This window comes from Schistocerca serialis, chromosome 6 (genome assembly GCF_023864345.2).
Source record: "Schistocerca serialis cubense isolate TAMUIC-IGC-003099 chromosome 6, iqSchSeri2.2, whole genome shotgun sequence".
Taxonomy (NCBI): domain Eukaryota; kingdom Metazoa; phylum Arthropoda; class Insecta; order Orthoptera; family Acrididae; genus Schistocerca; species Schistocerca serialis.
Genome location: NC_064643.1, coordinates 332,061,553 through 332,085,928, shown reverse-complemented (window position 1 = coordinate 332,085,928; position 24,376 = coordinate 332,061,553). Strand labels below are relative to the sequence as shown.

The 24,376-nt window shown below is 43.8% G+C and overlaps 1 protein-coding gene across 3 annotated transcripts in view; it reads left to right on the top strand.

Annotated features, from left to right (window-relative positions):
- LOC126483716 (SHC-transforming protein 4) overlaps nt 1-23,418 on the top strand; it is a 98,275-nt gene extending 74,857 nt beyond the window's left edge. For all 3 annotated transcript variants that reach the window (XM_050106811.1, XM_050106813.1, XM_050106810.1), the window contains 5 exons: nt 6,437-6,630; nt 11,100-11,222; nt 11,407-11,516; nt 22,064-22,174; nt 22,281-23,418. In XM_050106811.1, the coding sequence (XP_049962768.1) occupies nt 6,437-6,630; nt 11,100-11,222; nt 11,407-11,516; nt 22,064-22,174; nt 22,281-22,403 (661 nt within the window). In that variant the 3' untranslated portion in view covers nt 22,404-23,418. The remainder of the gene's footprint in view (nt 1-6,436; nt 6,631-11,099; nt 11,223-11,406; nt 11,517-22,063; nt 22,175-22,280) is intronic.
- The last annotated feature ends 958 nt before the right edge of the window (nt 23,419-24,376 follow it).

Below are 24,376 nucleotides of genomic sequence, written 5' to 3'. Positions count from 1 at the left end.
AACACCTGGAGGATAAGTTTGGGGAAGTGGCGGGGTTGTCTAAAATGAGAAATGGGTCCATCCTCCTCAAGACGTCCTCCCCAGCCCAGTCACGAGCATTGCTCTTGTGCGATAAGCTGGGTGACGTCCCTGTTACCGTCACTCCCCACAGTAGCTTAAATATGGTCCAGGGGATTATTTACCATCGTGACCTCTTGTTACAATCCGATGACGAGCTGAGAGCCGACTTGGAACGACGTGGTGTCCATTTTGTCCGTCGTGTACATAGAGGGCCCAAGACGAACAGGGTGGCCACCGGTGCCTTTATCTTGGCCTTCGAGGGTGATGTCTTGCCCGAGAAGGTCAAGGTGATGGTTTACCGTTGCGACGTGAACCCATACGTCCCTCCCCCGATGCGGTGCTTCCAGTGCTGGAAGTTTGGGCATATGTCCTCCCGTTGCCCATCCAGCGCTACATGTCGAGATAGCGGACGCCCCTCTCATCCCGATTCTCCATATGCGCCTCCGCCTGTATGTGTCAACTGTGGGGAGCACCACTCTCCATGCTCGCCGGATTGCCCCGTTCTTCATAAGGAGCTGAAGATCATGGAATTTAAGACCCTGGACCGGCTTACTTATCGAGAGGCAAAACTGAAATATGAAAGGTTGTATCCTGCTTCCATTCGCACATCTTATGCTGCAGCCATGTTATCGTCGCCCACGCGAGCGACGGTTGTCGCCTCATCTGTGCCGCCTTCAGTGGGCCCTCGGGGCCGTGTATCTCTGTCTGCCCCCCTCGTGTCTGGGGGCACGCCTTCCTCTGTTGCCCCCTTAGCAGTTGGGGGCAAACCCTCTTCTGTCGCTCCCCCCACGCTTACTTCGGGAGTGCCATCTGCTCCACAACCGGGAGGCTCGATCCCTCCCCCTCCTTCTCCGCCGGCGTTGCCTCCGCCGGTTCTCTCTCGCGGAAGGGGTCCCTCGGGGCTCTCCCTTCCTCCGTTTCTTCTTCTTCCCAGCCAGATGTCAGCCAGTGGCTGAAGGTTCCGCCAACTGCTGGTCGTAGGGCTTCTGCGTCGTCGTCAGCCTCCGACGCTCCTTCAGAGAAGCTCTCCCAGCCCTCTCAGCCTAAGGGCCGACATGAGAAGAAGGAACGGCATGTGTCCAAGAAGAAGGACGTTCCGGCGGTTTCAGCACCGCCTGCTGTACATAGTCCTGGCTCCGGGGATGAGGTGGAGATCCTCGCCTCTGCCGCGGATCTCGCCCTCACGGAACCCATGGGGGCCTCTCCTATGGACTCAGCTGACTCTCTCCCGGTGGTGGCAGTTGGCTCTGAAGCGCTGTCTGCCTCTTAGTCCCATTCACGCCCTCCCAGTCCCTTCCTGCTTCCATTCTCCAATGGAACTGCGGCGGTTATTTCCACCACCTGCCTGAGCTCCGGATGCTTCTGAGTGATTCCCCTGTTCTCTGCATTGCTCTGCAGGAAACTTGGTTTCCTGCACTGCGGACCCCCCCCCCCCCCCCCCCCCCCCCTTCGCGGTTATCGGGGATACTATAAGAACCGTGCTGCCTGTCAACGAGTGTCAACGTGGGGTTTGCCTCTTTGTTCACCACTCTCTGTAGCTCGCCAGTACCCCTTCAGATGCCTTTAGAGGCAGTTGCTGCCAGGGTTGAGCTCTCGCCGGCTATTACTGTTTGCTCTGTTTACATTCCTCCAGATGGGGAGCTCCCCCGACATGTCTTGGCTGCGCTGCTGGCTCAACTCCCGCCACCATTGCTGCTTCTGGGCGATTTCAATGCCCACAACCCTCTATGGGGTGGGACTGTCTCTGATGACCGCGGTCGGGCCGTGGAGCATTTGTTGGCTCAGCTCGACCTTAGCCTCTTGAACACCAGTGCTCCCACGCATTTCAGTGTTGCCCATGGCTCGTTCTCGGCCATCGATCTCTCTCTTTGCAGCCTCGGACTTGTCCCATCCCTCCACTGGAGGGTGCACCCTGACCTGTGCGGTAGTGACCATTTTCCCATCTATTTGTCACTACCCCTGTGGTGTCATCGCCTGACACCACACTTGCTAGGTGGTAGCTTAAATCGGCCGCGGTCCGTTTAGTACATGTCGGACCCGCGTGTCGCCACTGTGTGATCGCAGACTGAGCGCCACCACAAGGCAGGTCTCGAGATACGGACGAGCACTCGCCCCAGTTGTACGGACGACATTGCTAGCGACAATACGGACGAAGCCTTCCTCTCATTTGCCGAGAGACAGTTAGAATAGCCTTCTGCTAAGTCCATGACTACGACCTAGCAAGGTGCCATTAGCCTTACCTAGTTTGAGAGTTATCGTATAAATGTCTCAAGAAGAACGTTGTAAACCAACAAAGGTTAAAAGTTAAGTATAAAGCAGCTACGTACTTTTCTTGCTACCATTCAATAGTTATCCTGTTCCAGACTTGACGCCAGTCGGCGTGTGTGTACGCGTGCCTTTCGGGTCCCTTCTCAGTGTGGCGTAACTAGCTTGTTACGCCACAACAACCCCAGTGTCGTTCTTCTGGGCGGCAGCCCCGCTGGGCTCTCCATAGGGCTGACTGGGTGGCTTTTACCTCCGCTGCAACCTTTGAGTCTCCCCCACAGGGTGACATTGACGAGGTGGTCCGCGTCTTACCACGTCAATTATTTCGGCGGCCGAGGCTGCCATCCCCCGCTCTTCTGGCCTCCCTCGGAGGAAGGCTGTACCCTGGTGGTCGCCGGAGATTGCTGAGGCTATTCACAACCGTCGGCGGGCTCTCCAGCGTCATAGGCGGCACCCGTCTCTAGAGACCCTCATCGCCTTTAAGAGGCTCCGTGCCTTGGCCCGTCGTCTTATTGCACGGCGTAAGCAGGAGTGCTGGGAGAGGTATGTCTCATCCTTGGGCTCCCGTGTCTCTCCCTTGCTCGTGTGGTCCCGGATCCGGCGGATTTATGGATACCAGACCCTATGGGTGTCCCTGGGATCTCCTTGGACGGCGCTGTCTGCACGGACGCTGCCGCCATTGCTGAACACCTTGCTAAGAGCTCTGCAACTGCAACTTATCCCCCCGCCTTTCGCTCTCCCAAGGAGCGAGCCGAGCAGACACCGTTATCGTTCCGCACGCGTCGTCCTGAAAAATACAATGCTCCTTTCAACGAGAGGGAATTCCTCGCTGCCCTCGCCGATTGCCCTGATACAGCACCAGGACCGGACTGCATCCACGCACAGATGCTGAGGCATCTCTCCATCTTTAACCGCATTTGGAGCGAGGGTGTGTTCCCGTCGCAATGGCGAGAGGGTCTTATTGTCCCCATCTTGAAGCCCGGTGCGGACCCACTGGCGGTGGACAGCTATCGTCCCATTACCCTCACCAACGTTTTGTGCAAATTGCTCGAACGTATGGTGGGGCGGCGTTTGTGTTGGGTCCTTGAGTCGCGCGGTCTCCTTGCTCCATCCCAGGGTGGCTTCCATCGGGCCGGTCTGCCACGGACAATTTGGTGCGGCTGGAATCTGCTATTCGTACGGCCTTTGCCCAACGTCAGCATCTCGTTGCTGTATTTTTCGATCTGCGGAAGGCGTATGACACCACATGGAGGCATCACATCCTCGCCACGTTGTATGAGTGGGGTCTTCGTGGTCGGCTCCCGGCTTTTCTTCAAACCTTTTTATTGCGCCGCTCTTTCCGGGTGCAAGTCGGTGTCGCCTCTAGTTCATCTTATATACAGGAAAATGGGGTCCCGCAGGGCTCGGTGTTGAGCGTCTCCTTATTTCTAGTGGCCATTAATGGCCTGGCTGCAGCCGTGGGGTCGGCGGTGTCTCCTTCTTTGTATGCCGACGACTTCTGCATCTCATTTAGCTCCACGACTACGGGAGTCGCCGAACGCAGGCTGCAAGTCGCCGTTCGCAAGGCAGCATCATGGGCTCTGACTCATGGTTTTCAGTTCTCTGCAGCCAAGACTCGAGTTTTGCACTTCTGCAGGTGTCGGACGGCCCACCCTCATCCTGAACTTTACCTCGACGGCCACCTGCTTGACGTGGTGGACACTTGCCGCTTCTTGGGACTCGTGTTTGATGCCCGGCTCACATGGGTTCCTCATGTTACTCAGCTGAAGCAAAAATGCTGGCGGCACCTCAACGCCCTCCGCTGCCTTAGCCACACATCTTGGGGTGCAGATCGCTGCACGCTGCTGCGATTGTACAGAGCCCTTGTGCAGTCCCGGCTTGATTATGGGAGCCTGGCCTATGGGTCTGCGTCCCCCTCAGTGTTGAAGTTGTTAGACCCCATACACCACTGTGGGGTTCGGCTTGCAACTGGCGCTTTTCGCACCAGCCCCGTGGATAGTCTACTGGTGGAGGCCGGGGTTCCCCCGCTGCGGATTCGCCGCCATCGTCTGCTCGCCGACTATGCTATCCATGTGCATTGCTCGCCAGGCCATCCCAATCGTCGCCTGCTTTTCCCTGCCATGGTCCTCCATCTGCCCGAACGGCGACCTAGGTCTGGGCTTTCCGTAGCTGTCCGTGTCCAGTCCCTGCTGTCAGAACTGGGGTCATTCCCTCTTCTGCGTCCCTTCCGGGTCCGTACACCTACGCCTCCCTGGTGTTTGTCCCGGCCGTCCGTCCGTCTGGATTTGGCACAGGGACCTAAGGACTCAGTTCCGCCTGTGGCCCTCCGTCGCCGTTTTCTTGCGCTCCTCGAATCATTTCCGGGCTGTGAGCCTGTCTACACTGATGGTTCCCTGGTTGATGGTCGCACTGCCTACGCTTTTGCTCACGCTGCCCATGTTGAGCAATGCTCCTTGCCGGCTGGCTGCAGTATTTTTACTGCAGAGCTGGTGGCCATCTTGCGCGCTCTTGAGCATATGCGTTTCTGCTCAGGTAGGTCCATCGTCATCTGCAGTGACTCCCTGAGCAGCCTTCAGGCCATCGACCGCTGCTATCCCTCTTCTCCTCTGGTGTCCTCTATTCAGGAGTCTGTTTCCGCCATTGCCCGTTCTGGTCGTTCGGTGGTCTTGGTTTGGACGCCAGGTCATGTTGGCATCCCGGGGAACGAACGTGTTGACAGGCTGGCCAAAGGGGCGATCGACGCCCCAGCTTTGGAGATTGGCCTCACAGCTCGCGACCTGCAGCTGGTGTTGCGCCGTAAGGTGCTTGGGGTGTGGTCTGTTGAGTGGCGTGGCATGACAGACCCGAATAAACTGCGGGCTGTCAAGGAGACGACCAATGTGTGGCGCTCCTCCCTGTGGTCTTCTCGCAGGGAGTCCGTTATCCTGTGTCGGCTCCACACCGGCCATACATACCTGACGCACGGCCATCTTTTGCGTCGGGAGGATCCCCCCCTGTGTCGGTGTGGGTCCCGGCTGACGGTCGCCCACGTTTTATTGGAGTGTCCCCGACTGCGCACCCTTCGGCAGTCTTTTAATCTCCCGGGTACCTTGCCTTTGATTTTATGCGACGATGCCTCCATGGCTGACAGTGTTTTACATTTTATCCGTGCTGGTCCTTTTTATGGTTCCATTTAGAGTGGTCCTGCACCTTTCCCTTTGTGTGTCTCTTGTCCTCGAGTCTCTCATATTTGGTTGCAGATTTTAGTGTGTAGTCAGTTGGTTGACTCTTTCCCTTTTTTGTTGTCGTGGTCAGTCAGCCAGTCTCCGGTCATCTTCTTTTGTTCTGTTTCCTTTTGTCTGGTGTCTTCGTGTCTGTAGTGTTCGTTACCGCATTTGTGTTCTTTTAGGGCCTGGGGGGAGTCTCCTTCCCCTTGGGGTTTCACCTGCTTCATTCATTTCCGTCTCGCCTTTTTTTTTTGGAATGGGGGACTGATGACCTTAGCTGTTTAGTCCCCCTTAAATATCCCAACAACCACCACCACCCAATCCTCCGTAACTCAGATCAGGACAAGGTTCTTAAAAATACAGTTCTATTAAATTACCAGCGTCTTTCTTCATACATTTAATTTGCATACCCTACTCAGCCACTTTCCCAGGGTATTGGGTCCATGCTTAATATCACTGACCAAAGTTATTAAAGTGAGATATCTTCATTATAGACTCTGCATTGTATATAGTTTTTACTATTGCACTTTTTCTATATCCATATAGGTATTGCACATATTTTAATTACCATAAAACCAGTAGTGAAAGAGTATTGTTACTCACACCACTTGATAATTTCAGTAGCATTTCTTTATTATTCCTTATGAGCCATGAAATTATTGAATATCGGCTGTCAACGCCAATGTTATTGTCAACAGAAGTACTGATATCTACTCATTTGATAATGGATCATCCTTACGTCCATCTCGGTAGACAGGCTTTTAAGATTAGAGATCTAGTAAGCATTATTTGAATTTCCAGCATTTTTTAATTTTTGTGTAAAGTGGGGTATTTTGCTGCAGATTATTCTCTAACCATTGCTGGCTTGTGGACTATGTGGGGACACTGAAAAATACTTTTTACAGATCTGGTGGTGTTGTGGGTGCAGACCGAGAATATTATAATGATCTGCCAGGCAAGGTACCACCAGAACTAGGGCCACCACCACCTGTTCCCCCGATGCCAGCTGGAATGCAGCGTGAGACTCGTACAGTTACAGCTGTTGGCAGTGGTACAAACAGTGTGTTCCCATCAACCACAGACCGCTCAACAAGCAGAGGTAAGTAGTACACTATGTGATAAAAAGTATCCAGACACCTGGCTGAAAATAACTTAAAAGTTTGTGGCGCCCTCCATCGGTAATGCTGGAGTTCAGTATGGTGTTGGCCCATCCTTAGCCTTGATGACAGCTTCCACTCTCACAGGCATACATTCAATCAGGCACTGGAAGGTTTCTTTGGGAATAGCAGCAGCCCATTCTTCATGGAGTGCTGCACTCAGGAGAAGTATTGATATCAGTCGGTGAGTCCTGGCTAAAAGACAGCATTCCAAAACTTCCCAAAGATGTTCTTTAGGATTCAGGTACAGAACTCTGTTCAGGCCAGTCCATTGCAGGGATGTTATTGTCATATAACCACTCCACCGTAGGCCGTGCATTATGAACAGGTGCTCGACCATGTTGAAAGATGCATTCGCCATCCCCGAATTGCTCTTCAACAGTGGGAAGCAAGAAGGTGCTTAAAACTTCAATGTATGCTTGTGCTGTGATAGTGCTGTGCAAAACAACAAGGGGTGCAAGCCCCCTCCATGAAAAACACCACCACACCATAACACCACCACGTCCGAATTTTATTGTTGGCACTACACACATTGGCAGATGACGTTCACCAGGCGTTCGCCGTACCCATACCCTGCCATCGGATCACCAAATTGTGTACCGTGATTCGTCACTCCACACGACATTTTTCTGCTGTTCAATCGTCCAATGTGTACGCTCCTTACACCAAGTGATGTGTCATCTGGCATTTACCAGTGTGATGTGTGGATTATGGCTTATGAGCAGCCGTTCAACCATGAAATCCAAGTTTTCTCACCTCCTGCCTAACTGTCATAGTACTAGCAGTGGATCCTGATGCAGTTTTGAATTCCTTTGTGATGGTCTGGATAGATGTCTGCCTATTACACATTACGACACTCTTCAACTGTCAGCGGTCTCTGTCATTCAACAAATGAGGTCAGCTTGTACGCTTTTGTGCTGTACGTATCCCTTCACATTTCCACTTCACTATCACATCGGAAATAGTGGACCTAGGGATGTTTAGGAGTGTGGAAATCCTGTGTACAGACATATGACACAAGTGACACCCAATCACCTGACCACGTTTGAAGTCCACGAGTTCTGCAGAGTGCCCCATCTGCTCTCTCACGATATCTAATGACTACTGAGGTCGCTGATATGGAGTACCTGGCAGTAGGTGGCAGCACAATGCACCTAATAGGAAAAAGTAAGTTTTTGGGGGTGCCCAGATACTTTTGACCACATAGTGTAATTACATCTTACAAATTTATAGCACCAGATATATTTTACACTTATTCATGGCATACATGTCTGTTTCTTTGTGCAGTTATTTCCCATACTTAAGACAGTCCCTTTGTACAGAAGCTGTGTGTTACTTATTCATGGTAATTTCCTTCAGTATTCTTATCAGGATCCAACTTGGATGATTAAAATTAGACTTGTCACTATAACTGTGTTATATAGACAAAGTAAGGTCAGAAAATTAAGTAAGCAACAAGGCCACTCAGCTATTTCTTCAAATGACTAGTGTCACATACAGCGTATGATAGATAAGCATTCAAACTGACTGAATGTTTCCTCACAGATTAGGGGACACTTTCCAATAAATCTCATTGAAATGTCGTAAATAATGTTTTTCCAAATTACTTTACAACATTTATAAGTTAGAAGTAAGTTGTCACTTCTTACATGTAAGATCACGATGAAAGAATTAAAAATGAATAGATTAGATCTCATTAATACTTGTTTCATAGATCATGACTGCAACACTTTATAATGATGTGTAACATGTCAGTTTTCACAAAAGTTTCATTACATGGTATAAATCACCTTTTTTTTATTTTAATGTGTGTGTGATTACTAATTTATATCTAAAAATTCATCTGTTGAGTAGGAGTTGTCATTCAGAGCTTCTTCTAATTTGTTTTTAAACACTGGTTATCTATCTGTGAGACTTCTGATACTATTTGGTATGTGACAAAAGACTTTTGTAGCAAAAGGTAGATTTAACCCAGAATAGTGAAGATCAGCCTTTCTCCTAGTGCTGTAGCTACACACATTACCATTGCTTTTTGAATGGGCTATTAATAACAAATTTCATAAGTGTGTGTGTGTGTGTGTGTGTGTGTGTGTGTGTGTGTGTGTGTGTGTGTCCTTAATGATGAATTACCCCAAAATACGCAGTGAATGAAAATAAGCAAGTAAGCTAATTTACTGTTACGTTTGTCACCAAAATTTTCAATAACCCAAACAGCATAAGTAGCTGAACTCGGAATGTTTCAGTAGATCATCAGTGTGTTTCTTCCAATTCAGTCTGTCACTGTTGCATGCACCCAAAAATTTGAAATATTCCGACTTGGCTTCAGACTTCTGTTCAAACTTTGTACATAATGGTGTTATGACATTTACTGTACAGAACTGCGTATATTTTGTGTTATTAAAATTTAATGAATCCATTTTCAGAGAACCACCTATTAATTTTCTGAATGACACTATTTACAGTTATGTGAACTAATTCTTCTTTGTTGGGTGTGATTACTATACTTGTATCTTCAGCATAAAGAACTGGCTTTGCATCTTCATGAATAGAGGGTGGCAAGTCATATATTTCATATGCATTTTCCTGTGGTTGGCTGATTGAGAAGGGAAAAGCCGCAGTACTGTCATGGTCAATGCAATTTTCAGTTATGGATGGGACACATTGTGGAATATTAATGCAACAAGTTTTAATGGAATCAGTGGCCTGTGATTTGCTTCTGACAGGAAATTTGTTGATCTATAAATAGAGACCTTAAAAATTTGCATTTTGCAATAAATAAGAGTATAGCTGTGAATTCTCTCTCTAAATTCAAAAATGTGAAATTACATTATTTCATAGGTATTTGTATCCAGATTAACTATTTTATTAGAGATAGTTTGAAACAGGTGTATTTTCTGCATATGAATATCGAAATGTAACATTTTATGTTACTGGTGTTGCACATTGTTTGGCAAAGCTCAATTTGGAAAGATGATGTGCAGAACAACATGCTTGCAGCATAAAAAGTGCACAAACACAATGATGTGTAAGTGTGCTTCTTGTTTCTGGTGTCATGCCAGTGGTAGGTGCTTGAAAGGTCTGTATAAGATAAAACACCATGTAACGCAACATAGTACTCGTTTGTGGGACCTAGCGTCTTAGAACAAATAAATTTGTACATTTGTTTGTTAACTAAAGTTCAAAAGTTGGTATAATGTGGACACTTTTATCACGGCAGTTTTCAGTGGTGTGTGTTTTGAACTGTGGTTGTGTCGAATACCATTAGAGGTTGGGCCGGAACTATCTCATTAACAATACTCTGCCAACCTCGACAAGGAATTGCACAGTCACCATTTCCAAATGCTTTGTGTTATGCACTGCTCATTGTTTACTTTTCTTATTTTAAAATGAGTGAAAAAAAGACTAATCCTGGCCCATCATGAATTTCGATTGCAATCCTCACAACAGCAGAAGGGATCAGTGATCCCTGTGATAGTGTGTTAGTTCTGCTTTTCGCAGAACACAGGTGTGGGCTGCTGCCCCATGAGAGGGAGGTTGAGTTCATGTGCCCACACCACTCCTCTCCACTCCAGCAGTCTTAATTCTAGCTTGTTTACACTCGCAGCCATCTGCTGATATATAGTACCCAGATGTTGCACTATAGCGACTGGAAAAGAAAACCTGTCAAGTTTTCCAGCTGCACCAAAATTCTCCCCCTAACGTTCAAATAAATTTATTTTCGGTTCTACTCCTTCACTATGTGCCTTCTAGGTTCTGTCTATAGCAGTCTAAGGTATGGGTCACATGGTTGTGATCACATATTTGTTGTTGTTGTTGTTGTTAACAGCAGCAGCAACAACAACAGATATGAGTACAGTTTTAATGGACCAACAATGAAATATGTAACCAACTATGTTCTACAGTTCTGTACCCTCACATGAAAATAGTATCATCTGTCTAGAAAATTCCTAAGTTGTTAATTTTATCTTTGGTAACACTGCAGTCTAAAACATAAGCCATAAAGAAGATATCACAAAAAGTCATGTTGTAGCTATTAAGCACAAATATCTTTAATCAGTGGGTAAACTTCTAATATCACTAGTCTTGAAGTTTGTTTTGATGTCTGCCTTCCTACTGTCAATTGTCATAAGAGAAGTTGTTGCCCCATTATAAAAAAAAATTGCCTGTGAAACATTCAAAATTTTTTTACATTGTTAAATATAAAACCTTTGTCATGAATGGTGGAAAAATTCATTCAGATTGGAAGCTGCAACTATTCTTTATGGCTGTATCACTTATGCATTTGCAGATAAGTAAAATTTTTAATGGAATGACATTTGCCTTTAATGCTGTAATTTTAACACTTTTTGACAGTGTGAAAAACATGTATATGCATATTGATTAAGATTCATGCAATCGGTTCTCTACACAGATGGTGTGACCAGTAACCTGATTGATCTGAGCACAGAAGCACCTCCTCCACCACCAATGCCTATGCCACGTAGGGAACACGAATATGTTAATGATGTCATCACAAGGGATGTTTTTGACATGCGTAAGTATAAGTTGAATGTACATAGCATTGTTGTCCATTATACACATCCCATAAACTCCCTATGCAACTATTTGTTGCCATAATCTGTTGTTCCCTTACGTTCTGCTTCTAAAATCATTTTCCTAGAGATCAAATTGTATGTGTAAATTATTTCATTGGATCTGCTTTGAAACTACCCCAACAGAACCATTTGCAACGGAAGTGGAGGGCATTGGTCAGAGAGCTCAGTTGCAGCGTGAAGCATGGTTTCATGGACCTGTAAGTCGACAGCGTGCTGAAGCACTTCTTACTCATGTAAGTACTTACTAGACTAGTACTAGAACTCATAATACTGTCTCCTCGCAGTAAAGGTTGCAGATATCATTTGTATTCCCCACGTTTTCGTTGTTGTAGTCATCATCATTGTCGTCATTGTCTTCAGTCCAGAGACTGATTTGATGCAGCTCTCCGTGCTACTCTATCCTTTGTGAGCATCTCCATCTCCGATTACTACTGCAACTTATATCCTTCTGAATCTGAATAGTGTATTCATCTCTTGGTCCCTCCCGCTACAATTTTTACGCTCCAAGCTTCCCTCCAATACTGAATTGGTGATCCCTTGATGCCTCAGAATGTGTCCTACTATCGATCCCTTCTTCTAGTCAAGTTGTGCCACAAATTCCTCTTTTCCCCAATTCTGTTCAGTACCTCCTCATTAGATACATGATCTGCCCACCTAATCTTCAGCGTTCTTCTGTTGCACCACATTTTAAAAGCTTCTATTCTCTTCTTGTCTAAACTATTTATCATCTATGTTTCACTTACATACGTGGCTAGACTCAATTCAAATACTTTCAGAAAACGCTTCCTGACACTGAAATCTATACTAGATGCTAACAAATTTCTCTTCTTCAGAAACGCCTTCCTTGCCATGCCTAGTCTACATTTTAAATCCTGTCATCATCAGTTATTTTGCTCCCCAAACAGCAAAATTCATCTACTACTTTAGGTGTCTCATTTCCTAATCTAATTCCCCAATAGCCTTTTGCTCCCTGTATTTTACCCCTGCCGCCTTCAGACTTTGAAAGAGAGTATTCCTTTCAACATTGTCAAAAGCTTTCTCTAAGTCTACAAATGCTAGAAACGTAGGTTTGCCATTCATTAATCTATCTTCTGGGATACGTTGTAGGGTCACTATTGCCTCACATGTTCCAACATTTCTATGGAATCCAAACTGATCTTCCCCAAGTTCAGCTTCTACCACTTTTTCCATTCGTCTGTAAAGAATTTGTGTTAGTAATTTGCAGCTGTGACTTATTAAACTGTTAGTTCAGTAATTATCGCACCTGTAAACATCTGCGTTCTTTGAGACTGGAATTAGTGTATTCTTCTTGAAATCTGAGGGTATTTCACCTGTCTCATATATCATGCTCACCAGATGGTACTCTTTTTATGCCTGGCTCGCCCAAGGCCACTCTCAGGGCCTTTTTTTGACTTAGATCTTTCAGTGCTCTGTGAAATTTTTCATGCAGTGTTGTATCTCTCATTTCATCTTCATCTACGTCCTCTTCCATTTCCATAATATTTTGCTCAAGTACATCGCCCCTATGTAGACCGTCTACATACTCCTTCCATCATTGTGCATTCCCTTATTTGCTTAGGACCGCTTTTCCATCTGAACTCTTGATATTCATACGAGTGGTTCTCTTTTCTCCAAAGGTCTCTTTAATTTTCCTGTAGGCAGTATGTATCTTACCCCTAGTGAGATAAGACTCTACACCCTTACATTAGTCCTCTAGCCAACCCTGCTTAACCATTTTGCACTTCGTGTCGACCTCATTTATGAGACGTTTGTACTTCTTTTTTGCCTGCTTCATTTACTGCATTTTTATATTTTCTCTTTTCATCAATTAAATTCAGTCTCTCTCCTGTTACTCAAGGATTTCTACTAGCCATTGTCTTTTTACCTACTTGGTCCCCTGCGGTCTTCACTGTTTCATCTCTCAAACCCACCCATTCTCCTCTGCTGTCTTCACTGTTTCAGCTCTCAGAGGTACCCATTCTTCTACTGTATTTCTTTCCCCCATTCTTGTCAGTCATTCCCTAATGCTCTCCCTGAAGCTCTCTACAACCTCTGGTTCTTTCAGTTTATCCAGGTCCCATCTCCTCAAATTCCCATCTTTTTGCAGTTTCTTCAGTTTTAATTTACAGTTCATAACCAATAGATTGTGGTCCGAGTTCACATCTGCCCCTGGAAATATCTTGCAATTTAAAACCTGGTTCCTGAATCTCTGTCTTACCATTATATAATCGATCTGAAACCTTCTAGTATCTCCAGGCTTCTTCCATGTATACATCCTTCTTTTATGATTCTTGAACCAAGTGTTAGCTATGATTAAGTACGCTCTGTGCAAAATTCTACCAGGTGGCTTCCTCTTCCTTTTCCTACTATCGAGTTCCAGTCACCCATGACTATTAAATTTTCATCTCCCTTCACTATCTGAATAATTTCTTTTATCTCATCATACATTTCATCACTCTCTTCATCATCTGCGGAGCTAGTTGGCATATAAACTTTTACTACTGTGCTGTGGTAGGCATGGGCTTCTTGTCTATCTTGGCCATAATAATGCGTTCACTATGCTGTTTGTAGTAGCTTACCCACATTCCTATTTTCCTATTCATTATTAAACCTACTCCTGCATTACCCCTATTTGATATTGTATTTATAACCCTGTATTCACCTGACCAGAAGTCTTGTTCCTCCTGCCACTGAACTTCACTAATTCCCACTATATCTAACTTTAACCTATCCATTTCCCTTCTTAAATTTTCTGACCTACTTGCCCGATTAAGGGATCTGACATTCCTTGCTCTGATTCGTAGAACGCCAGTTTTCTTATTCCTGATAAAGACGTCCTCTTGAGTAGTCCCCGCCCGGAGATCCGAATGGGGGAATATTTTACCTCCGGAATATTTTACACAAGAGGATGCCATCATCATTTAATCATACAGTAAAGCTGCATGCCCTCGGGAAAAATTACAGCTGTACTTTCCCCTTGCTTTCAGCCGTTCACAGTAACAGCACAGCAAGGCCATTTTGCGTAGTGTTACAAGGCCAGATCAGTCAATCATCCAGACTGTTGCCCCTGCAACTACTGAAAAGGCTGCTGCCCCTCTTCAGGAACCACACATTTGTCTGGCCTCTCAACAGATACCCCTCCGTTGTGGTTGCACCTATGTCACAGCTATCTGTATCGCTGAGGCACGCAAGCCTCCCCACCAACGGTAAGGTCCGTGGTTCATGGGAGGGAGGAACGGTAGAGTTCAGAAAAGCCGCCCAGAACCCTGGGGTAGGGGAAATTAACCGGAAGGTATGAGAAGGAAAGACTGATTGCTGGGAACTGCATCAGACAAGATTTGAAAACCTGAGAGATTAAACTTGGAAGGTAAGGAAATATGCAAGACAGAGATTATTGCTATAACGTCGTGCATGGATTGATAAGAATGAAAAGCTAAGTGCATTGTATGTGATGGAGGTGGGAGGGAACAACAAAAATTAGACAGGTCAGAAAATTGAGGGAGTAGAAACTAAAACTGAGTGAAGAAAAGAATAGTTGCTGTCAAGAAATGCCGAGACTGTAGAAATTAATGTAAATTAAGACCAGGTGGATAGTGAGAACCAAGGTCATGTTGTAGCACCAATTCCCACTTGTGGAGTTCTGAGAAACTGGTGTCCGGGGCAAGTCTCACGGTGTGGATAGTCTCACGGTGTGGATAGTCTCAGGGGTACGAGCCATAGGGTAAGGAGATGGATGCAGTAGGAGCATAGGGCCTGACAAGGATATGTGGAAATTGGGAGGATGACAAAAAGCTATTCTAGGTGTGGTGGGCAAAATCTCAGGCAAAATGGATCTCATTTCAGGGCATGATTTTAAGAAGTCATGAAGTAGCTGATAAATACATTCAAGATCAGGATAATACTGAATGACAAATGGTGTATTCGTAAGTTGTTTTTTGGAGAGGACAGCACTACCAGGATTGTTTGTGATGGCCTGGGCCCTCTACTTTTGTACTAAACTGATAGAGCAATTATGACCACTGAAGGCTCAGGTGAAAAAGGTGTTGTATTGCTGTAATGAGTCAGCGTCTGAACAGATAAGTTTGCCTTGAATGCCAAGGCTGTATGAGAGGGAGCATTTGACTTGGAAAGGATGGCAACTGGTAGAATGTAAGTACTGTTGTTTGTTATGAGGTTTAATGTGAGTGGAAGTGGGTAGCTGGCCTTCAGTGAGGATGAGATCAACATCAAGGAAAGTTGTGTGGGATTCAGAACAGGACCATGTGAAATTTAATTAGAAGAACATCTTTAGAGATTGTAGGAATTTTAACAGATCAGTGTTGACATGAGTCCATTTGGCAAAGACGTCATCAATGTATCTAAACATTGATGACATAAATGACATCTTTGCCATATGGACTCATGGTGAGGCTGACATATTAAAATTCCTACAATCTCTAAAGACATTCTCCCAGTTAAATTTCACATGTTCCTATTCTTATTCTGAATCCCATAAAATTTTCTGTGATGTTGATCTCATCCTCACTGAAGTCCAGATACGCACTTCTGTTCACATTAAACCTCCTAACAAACAACTATACTTACATTTTGACAGTTGCCATCCTTTTCTCAGCATTCAAGGCAACCGTATCTGTTCAGATGCAGACTCTTCACAGTGGTATACCACCATTCTCACCTCGGTCTTCACTGGACATAATTATGCCATCAGCTTAGTCCAAAAGCAGATGGCCTGGGCCATCACATCCAATCCTAGTACTGCTGAACCCTCCAAAAAACAACTTAGGAGTACATCGCTTGTTACTTAGTATTAACCTGGTCTCAAATGTATTAATCAACTATTTCAGCAAGGTCATGACTTCGTAAAATAGTGCCCTGAAATGAGATTTTGCCCACCAAACTAAATAGCCTTCCATCACCCTCCCAATCTCCACATATCCTTGTCAGGCCCTATGCTCCTTCTGCACCCATCTCCCTATCCTATGTCTCCTAACCCTGTCACTGTCCTCACTACAAGAGTTGCCCCATGCACCCTCCTACTACCACCTACACCAGCCCTGTAACTGGCGTAACATAAAATATCAAACCAAGAGCTACCTTTGAAATGACAAGTCATATGTTGTTGTTGTAGTCTTCAGTCCTGAGACTGGTTTGATGCAGCTCTCCACGCTACTCTATCCTGTGCAAGATTCTTCATCTCCCAGTACCTACTGCAGCCTGCATTCTTCTGAATCTGCTTAGAGTATTCATCTCTTGGTCTCCCTCTAAGATTTTTACCCTCCATGCTGCCCTCCAGTACCAAATTGGTGATCCCTTGATGCCTCAGACGATGTCCTACCAACCGATCCCTTCTTCTAGTCAAGTTGTGCCACAAACTCCTCTTCTCCCCAATTCTATTCAACACCTCCTCATTAGTTATGTGATTACCCATCTAATCTTCAGCATTCTTCTGTAGCACCACATTTCGAAAGCTTCTATTCTCTTCTTGTCTAAACTATTTATCGTCCATGTTTCACTTCCATACATGGCTACACTCCGTACAAATACTTTCAGAAACGACTTCTTGACACTTAAATCTATACTTGATGTTAACAAATTTCTCTTCTTCAGAAACATTTTCCTTCCCATTGCCAGTCTACATTTTATATCCTCTCTACTTCGACCATCATCAGTTATTTTGCTCCCCAAATAGCAAAACTCCTTTACTACTTTTTTTGTCTCATTTCCTAATCTAATACCCTCAACATCACCCGACTTAATTCGATTACATTCCATTATCCTTGTTTTGATTTTGTTGATGTTCATCTTATATCCTTCCTTCAAGACACTATCCATTCTGTTCAACTTGTCTTCCAAGTCCTTTGCTGTCTCTGACAGAATTACAATGTCATCAGCAAACCTCAAAGTTTTTATTTCTTCTCCATGGATTTTAATACCTACTCCGAATTTTTCTTTTATTTCCTTCAGTGCTTGCTCAATATACAGATTGAATAACATCGGGGAGAGGCTACAACCCTGTCTCCCTCCCTTCACAACCACTCCTTCTCTCTCGTGTCCCTCCACTCTTATAATTGCCATTTGGTTTCTATACAAATTGTAAATAGCCTTTTGCTCTGTATATTTTACCCCTGCCACCTTCAGAATTTGAAAGAGAGTATTCCAGTCAACATTGTCAAAAGCTTTCTCTAAGTCTACAAATGCTAGAAACGTAGGTTTGCCTTTCCTTAATCTAGCTTCTAAGATAAGCCATAGGGTCAGTATTGCCTCACGTGTTCCAATATTTGTACGGAATCCAAACTGATCTTCCCCAAGGTCAGCTTCTACTAGTTTTTCCATTCGTCTGTAAAGAATTCGCGTTAGTATTTTGCAGCCGTGACTTATTAAACTGATAGTTTGGTAATTTTCACATCTGTCAACACCTGCTCTCTTTGGGATTGGAATTGTTATATTCTTCTTGAAGTCTGAGGGTATTTCGCCTGTCTCGTACATCTTGCTCACCAGATGGTAGAGTTTTATCAGGACCGGCTCTCCCAAGGGTGTCAGTAGTTCCAATGGAATGTTGTCTACTTCCGGGGCCTTGTTTCGACTCAGGTCTTTCAGTGCTCTGTCAAACTCTTCACACAGTATTATATCTCCCATTTCGTCTTCATCTACATCCTCTTCCATTTCCATGATATTGTCCTGAAGTACATCTCCCTTGTATAGACCCTCTATATACTTCTTCCACCTTTCTGCTTTCCCTTCTTTGCTTAGGACTGCGTTTCCATCTGAGCTCTTGATATTCATACAAGTGTTTCTCTTTTCTCCAAAGGTCTCTTTAATTTTCCTGTAGGCAGTATCTATCTTACCCCCTAGTGAGAAAAGCCTCTACATCCTTACATTTATCCTCTAGCCATCCCTGCTTAACCATTTTGCACTTCCTGTCGATCTCATTTTTGAGACATTTGTATTCCTTTTTGCCTGCTTCATTTACTGCATTTTTATATTTTCTCCTTTCATTAATTAAATTGAATATTTCTTCTGTTACCCAAGGATTCCTACTAGACCTCGTCTTTTTACCTAATTGATCCTCTGCTGCCTTCACTACTTCATTTCTCAAAGTTACCCATTCTTCTTCTACTGTATTTCTTTCCCCCATTCCTGTCAATTGTTCCCTTATGCTCTCCCTGAAACTCTGTACAACCTCTGGTTCTTTCAGTTTATCCAGGTCCCATCTCCTTAAATTCCCACCTTTTTGCAGTTTCTTCAGTTTTAATCTACAGTTCATAACCAATAGATTGTGATCAGAGTCCACATCTGCCCCTGGAAATGTCTTACAATTTAAAACCTGGTTCGTAAATCTTTGTCTTACTATTATATAATCTATCTGAAACCTTCTAGTATCTCCAGGGTTCTTCCACGTATACAACGTTTTTTCATGATTCTTGAACCAAGTGTTAGCTATGATTAAGTTGTGCTCTGTGCAAAATTCTACCAGGCGGCTTCCTCTTTCATTTCTTAGCCCCAGTCCATTTTCACCTACTACGTTTCCTTCTCTCCCTTTTCCTACTACCGAATTCCAGTCACCCATGGCCATTAAATTTTCATCTCCCTTCACTATCTGAATAATTTCTTTTATTTCATCATACATTTCTTCAATTTCTTCGTCATCTACACGGCTAGTTGGCATATAAACTTGTACTACTGTGGTAGGCGTGGGCTTCGTGTCTATCTTGGCCACAATAATGCGTTCACTGTGCTGTTTGTAGTAGCTTACCCGCATTCGTATTTTTTTATTCATTATTAAACCTACTCCTGCATTACCCCTATTTGACTTTGTATTTATAGCCTGTATTCACCTGACCAAAAGTCTTGTTCCTCCTGCCACCGAACGTCACTAATTCCGACTATATCTAACTTAAACCTATCCATTTCATCAGCTGTTATGTAAACACTGTTCAGTCATAGGCATGACTGCCACCAACTTATTGGTTAGGATGAAAGGGCATAGGCAAATGGTGTATACTGCAACACACAGTATGCTGTTGCAGAGCATTCACTACAACATGACAGTTGCGACCTCAATGCTTGTTTCACCACGCTTGTCATCCAGATTGTTCCGCCAGACACCAGTTTCTCAGAACTCCGTAGGTGGGAACTGCTGTTACAACATGTCCTTGATTCTCACCACCCAGTTGGCCTTAATTTACATTAATTTATTCAGTTTCAGCATTTCTTCATAGTAACTATTCCTTTCTTCACTCCATTTTAGTTTCCTGCATCCTCCATTTTCTGACCAGTCTATTTTTTACTGCCCCCCCCCCCCCCCCCCTCCCTCCCTGTCCCACTCTCTCACATGCAATGCAAATATCTTTTTGCTCTTACTAACTCATGCATGATGTTTTAGCAGTAATCTCTGTCTAGCATATTATCCTATTTTCCACCTTTAAGCTCTGTTTTTCAAATCTCGTCTGGTGCAGTCCCCCAACAATTAGTCTTTCCTTCTCATCCTGTGCGATAAGTATCTCATGACCAGGGACCTGGATGACTTTTCTGAGGTCTACCCCTTTTCCTAAACCTCACTATTCCTTTTCCATCATCCATCTTTATTCCCGTTCAACCTTTCTGCAGGAAGAAGGAGCCACTCTGAAAGCTTGTATATGTAATACCTTTTATATGTGTGTTCTCCTGCTACCGCTTAGTAAGTAGATTGTTTATCCATCCAGTTATGAAAGGGATAGATCGTTGCTCACCACAGAAGGGCCACTGTTATGTACAGGCGCTTAGGCTCAACTGCGACACTGTGTGCAGTGAGAAGCAGTGTTGGCTGATGTGGGTACAGAAAAGATGTGCATTGTGGAGGGTAAGGGCCAGTTGGGTACGGATGGGGGAAGACGTAGTGCTACCTGTGAGAGAGCACCTCCCTCTACACTAACTTCTCAGTGTCCATGGTCTTGCTGCTGTTAAACACTAACCAACGACTGACCAACTATATTCCACCTACAGTTACTTTTCCTTTAATGGCAGCCCCCTACAAACAAATTAGTGGCACAGCAATGGGTCCCCATATGGCACCATCCTGTGCCAACCTATTCATGGGCCGTGTAGAAAAATACTTTATGGCCCCCAGAATCATAAACCCCTCACCTTTCTCAGATTCATTGATGTCTGCATGAGCTGTACTTTTTGGAGTAAACTGCTAACATAAAATCCATGTCAAGTGTAATAAATCAAACAGTGGAAAATCCAGGATGGAATGCTACAATATTATGAGAAGGAAAGTTGCTACTCACCGTATAGCGGAGATGCTGAGTAGCAGATAGGCACGACAAAAAGATTTTCACACTAAAAACTTTCGGCCAATAACCTTTGCATACATACACGTGCGAGCGCCCCCCCCCCCCCCCCCCCCCCCCCCCACACACACACACACACACACACACACACACACACACACACACACGACTGCAGTCTCAGGCAACTGAAACCACACTGCGAGGGGCAGCACCAGTGCGTGATGGGAGTAGCGACTCGGTGGGGGTAAGGCTGAGGTGGGGAGGGGGAGGGATGGCAGGGTGGGGCATGGGAATGTAGGATGTATTGCAGGGAAAGATCCCACCTGCGCAGTTCAGAAAAGCTGGCATTGGTGGGAAGGATCCATATGGCACAGGCTGCGAAGCAGTCATTGAAATGAAGGATATCATGTTTGGCAGCTTGTTCAGCAACAAGGTAGTCGACTTGTTTCTCGGCCACAGTTAGTCGGTGGCCATTCATGCGGACAGACAGCTTGTTGGTTGTCAGGCCTACATAGAATGCAGCACAGTGGTTGCAGCTTAGCTTGTAGACCACGTGACTGGTTTCACAGGTAGCCCTGTCTTTGATGGGGTAAGTAGTGATAGTGACCGGACTGGAGAAGGTGGTGATGGTGGTGGTGGTGGTGGTGGTGGTACGACGTATGGGATAAGTATTGTATCTAGGTCTATTACAGGGGTACGAGCTATGAGGTAAAGAATTGGGAGTAGGGGTTTTGTAAGGTTCAGTGGATGGTGGAATACCACAAAGTGGTTAGGACATTTCTCACTTCAGGGCACGACGAGAGGTAATCAAAACCCTGGCGGAGAATGTAATTCAGTTGCTCCAGTCCTGGGTGGTACTGAGTTACAAGGGGAATCCTCCTCTGTGGCTGGATAGTTGGACTTTGGGAGGTGGTTTGAGGCTGGAAAGATAATGCACAGGAGATTTGTTTTTAGAATAGAAGATACAAACAAAATTTATGTTCGACATGAAAGAGATTACGCAGGAACATTTCATATTACATGATTGATTGAAATGATGTTTTTTTTGAAATCTCTTGCTTATCACAAAACTCCTTTGGCATTTGAATTTTGCAACAGTACCAACCAACACCTCAAGTCTAATGATAGACCTGAAGATGTAAGTGACACACTGTTTTGCACAGCAAATGCATATAGCTGCATTTGTAATACTTGCCCCCTTAATATGGTGTTATTGAGACTTGTATTTGTAATTTATTGGTTCCAGTTTTTAACAAAAGTTTTGATCATAGAGCACTCCTGAGCAAAAGTGGGAACTTTTTACAGTGTCTTCTAACTTTGAAATCACTTCCATACAAACCATAGTCTTTCATTTGAACTTTCTTCTCTATGGCAGCCTAAGATTTATCTGCCATATTGTAAAAGTATTGATTTCAGCACGGCCCATAAAAGAGTAGATTACTTGCATTGCATTGTACTCTTTTTTTTAAGTTAGTGGTTGTATTCATTTTAATGTATGCAATTGGCAGGATGGTGACTTCCTGGTCCGCGAGTCTCAGGGATCTCCTGGGCAGTATGTTCTCACTGGAATGCAGGGTGGTGTAAAGAAGCATCTGCTTCTTGTAGATCCAGAAGGAGTGGTAAGTTGCCATAAAAAAATTGCAACCTTTTTTATTATTTTTTTAATTTTTTTTTTATTTTTATTTTTGCTTACTTATATATTTTCTGATGTAAATACTCTTTCAGGTTCGCACTAAGGATCGGATGTTTGAAAGTGTTAGTCATCTCATAAATTACCATTGTCACAATAAGCTCCCTATCATATCAGCAGAAAGTGCACTTGTGCTGCGTCGTCCTGTTTGCAAGTGAAGCAGGTTTGTCATTTTCTTTTTGCTCGTAAATGTTCAGACAGTTGTTGTTTTCAGATGTGTATGGAAATTATTGATTTTTCTGTTTGTGTTTGCTCTGTTGTATATTTTGTGGTGCCGTGCAGCTTTTGCTGTTTTTTGTGTAGCACTAAATACACTTTTGTGTACTATTATTAGATGATTAATAAGTTAACTGTATATGATATCGCATTTTCCTATTATATAGGTTTAATGATACGTATCAAAATGCGCCAGTTGTTTAGTTTTCATTATGGTTTCACGCATGACCTGGTTACCTGCTCTTCATAAAATTGTAGTTCAGGTGCATATAGTTAGAACAGAAAAAGCCATTTTATTGTATTCTGGGAGTGACAGTCTCAATTAAAGGGAGAAAATTATATGCTGTACTATGAGAGAACATTACTGTTTTTTCCGAGGAATATGTTTTGTAAGCCATGAATATTTAAAAGCATATAAGTGTTGCTATGTATGTCATTTTATTTTATTTACTTTTCTATAAAGAGTGTATCATATTTTTAAGACAACTGCATTATTGTGTGTGCTCATTGGTGCCAGTTAGTTCTTACAGCTATATTTCAAAAGTAGTGTTAGTAATGTTTCGAAGTATCCTTTCTAATTTTACGGTGGATGGTTCCTATAAGGAACTAAACATCAGCAACCTTGATAAGTATATACTGTGCCATTTACTTTAACTGTATCATGTAATTGTATGTGCTATGTAACTAAATGTGGTGACTGTAGTTGTTTGTGATCTGAATAAGAAAATGAGACATCAGCTGACACATCTTGTTAGGTGTGAATTGGAAGAGCAAGGTAGTTAAACTGAGTACAAAACAATACAAAGGGTGTGTATCTCTGGTTACGATACTAGTATCATTTACTGTAGTCACTTTCCATTGTATGTGTAAATTATTATGGTTGCAGTAAATGAAGTAAATGTGATCGTATCACCGTGATTATCATCATAGACAAAATTTTTGTTCAATTGTCTCTTTTCTTTTTTTTTTTTTTTTTTCCTTCTTTTTTTTTTTCTCCCTCTTCCCTATACATTTGTATTTTTGAAGTGCACAATTTTGGGAGAAAATAAACTTAATTACTGCCAGTCGTGGTAGAATTTTCGTTGAAGAAAGCAGTTATAAATTGTAAGACAATTGCATGAAATATGTGTTGAAAGCCTTTTGCAGAGTAGTAAAACCAAGATCTCCCATAACAGTTATTTCTATGTAGTTGATGATGGATTTACTATAGACTGTACCTGTGATAAGAACATTTATAAACCAGTGTGACATGGAAGATATGTTGTGCTACTTTACTTTTACAGACATATTTGTCAGTTTGAAGTGTCTTGGTTTAGCATTGGAATTGTATGTGATATAAACTGTGATAAATTTTATGGTGTTTCATAATGTGGCAACAGCAATTACACATCACATTAAACAGTGCTAGAATATCATTTTTTATTTCTCTCTTTTACCATACTGGTGTTTCACCCAATTTACCAGCTAACTTTTCTGTTTAGTTGTTGAATATTCCTATGTCCTGTAACTCAGTTCAGTTTTCTTCCTCAGTCTGAAAGCCATTGTTTCTGAAAACATTTGCTCATGAGTATTAGTCTGCTGCCACTCAGTAAGTAGCATATTTTTTAAATCTGTTAGTGAAATTTCACAGAAAAAATGGTAGTACTATTTCAAAATCTACAAAAGCTATCAATAAATGAGAGGAAAATGATCCAAAAATTTGACCTGAAAGGCATTATTGTTTAATTATGTGTTAGCTTATGGAAATGTGTACTGAAAGATAAGTGATAAGTTTGTAATATATGCCTGCAGAATACAGGCAAGCAAATATTGCAAGAATAGTTTTCAGGGTTGCCACAGGTTCGGGAAATCAGGGAATTTCAAACATGTCAGGGAAATTTGAAAAAAAAAGGAAAAATCTCTTTTTTGTATCAGT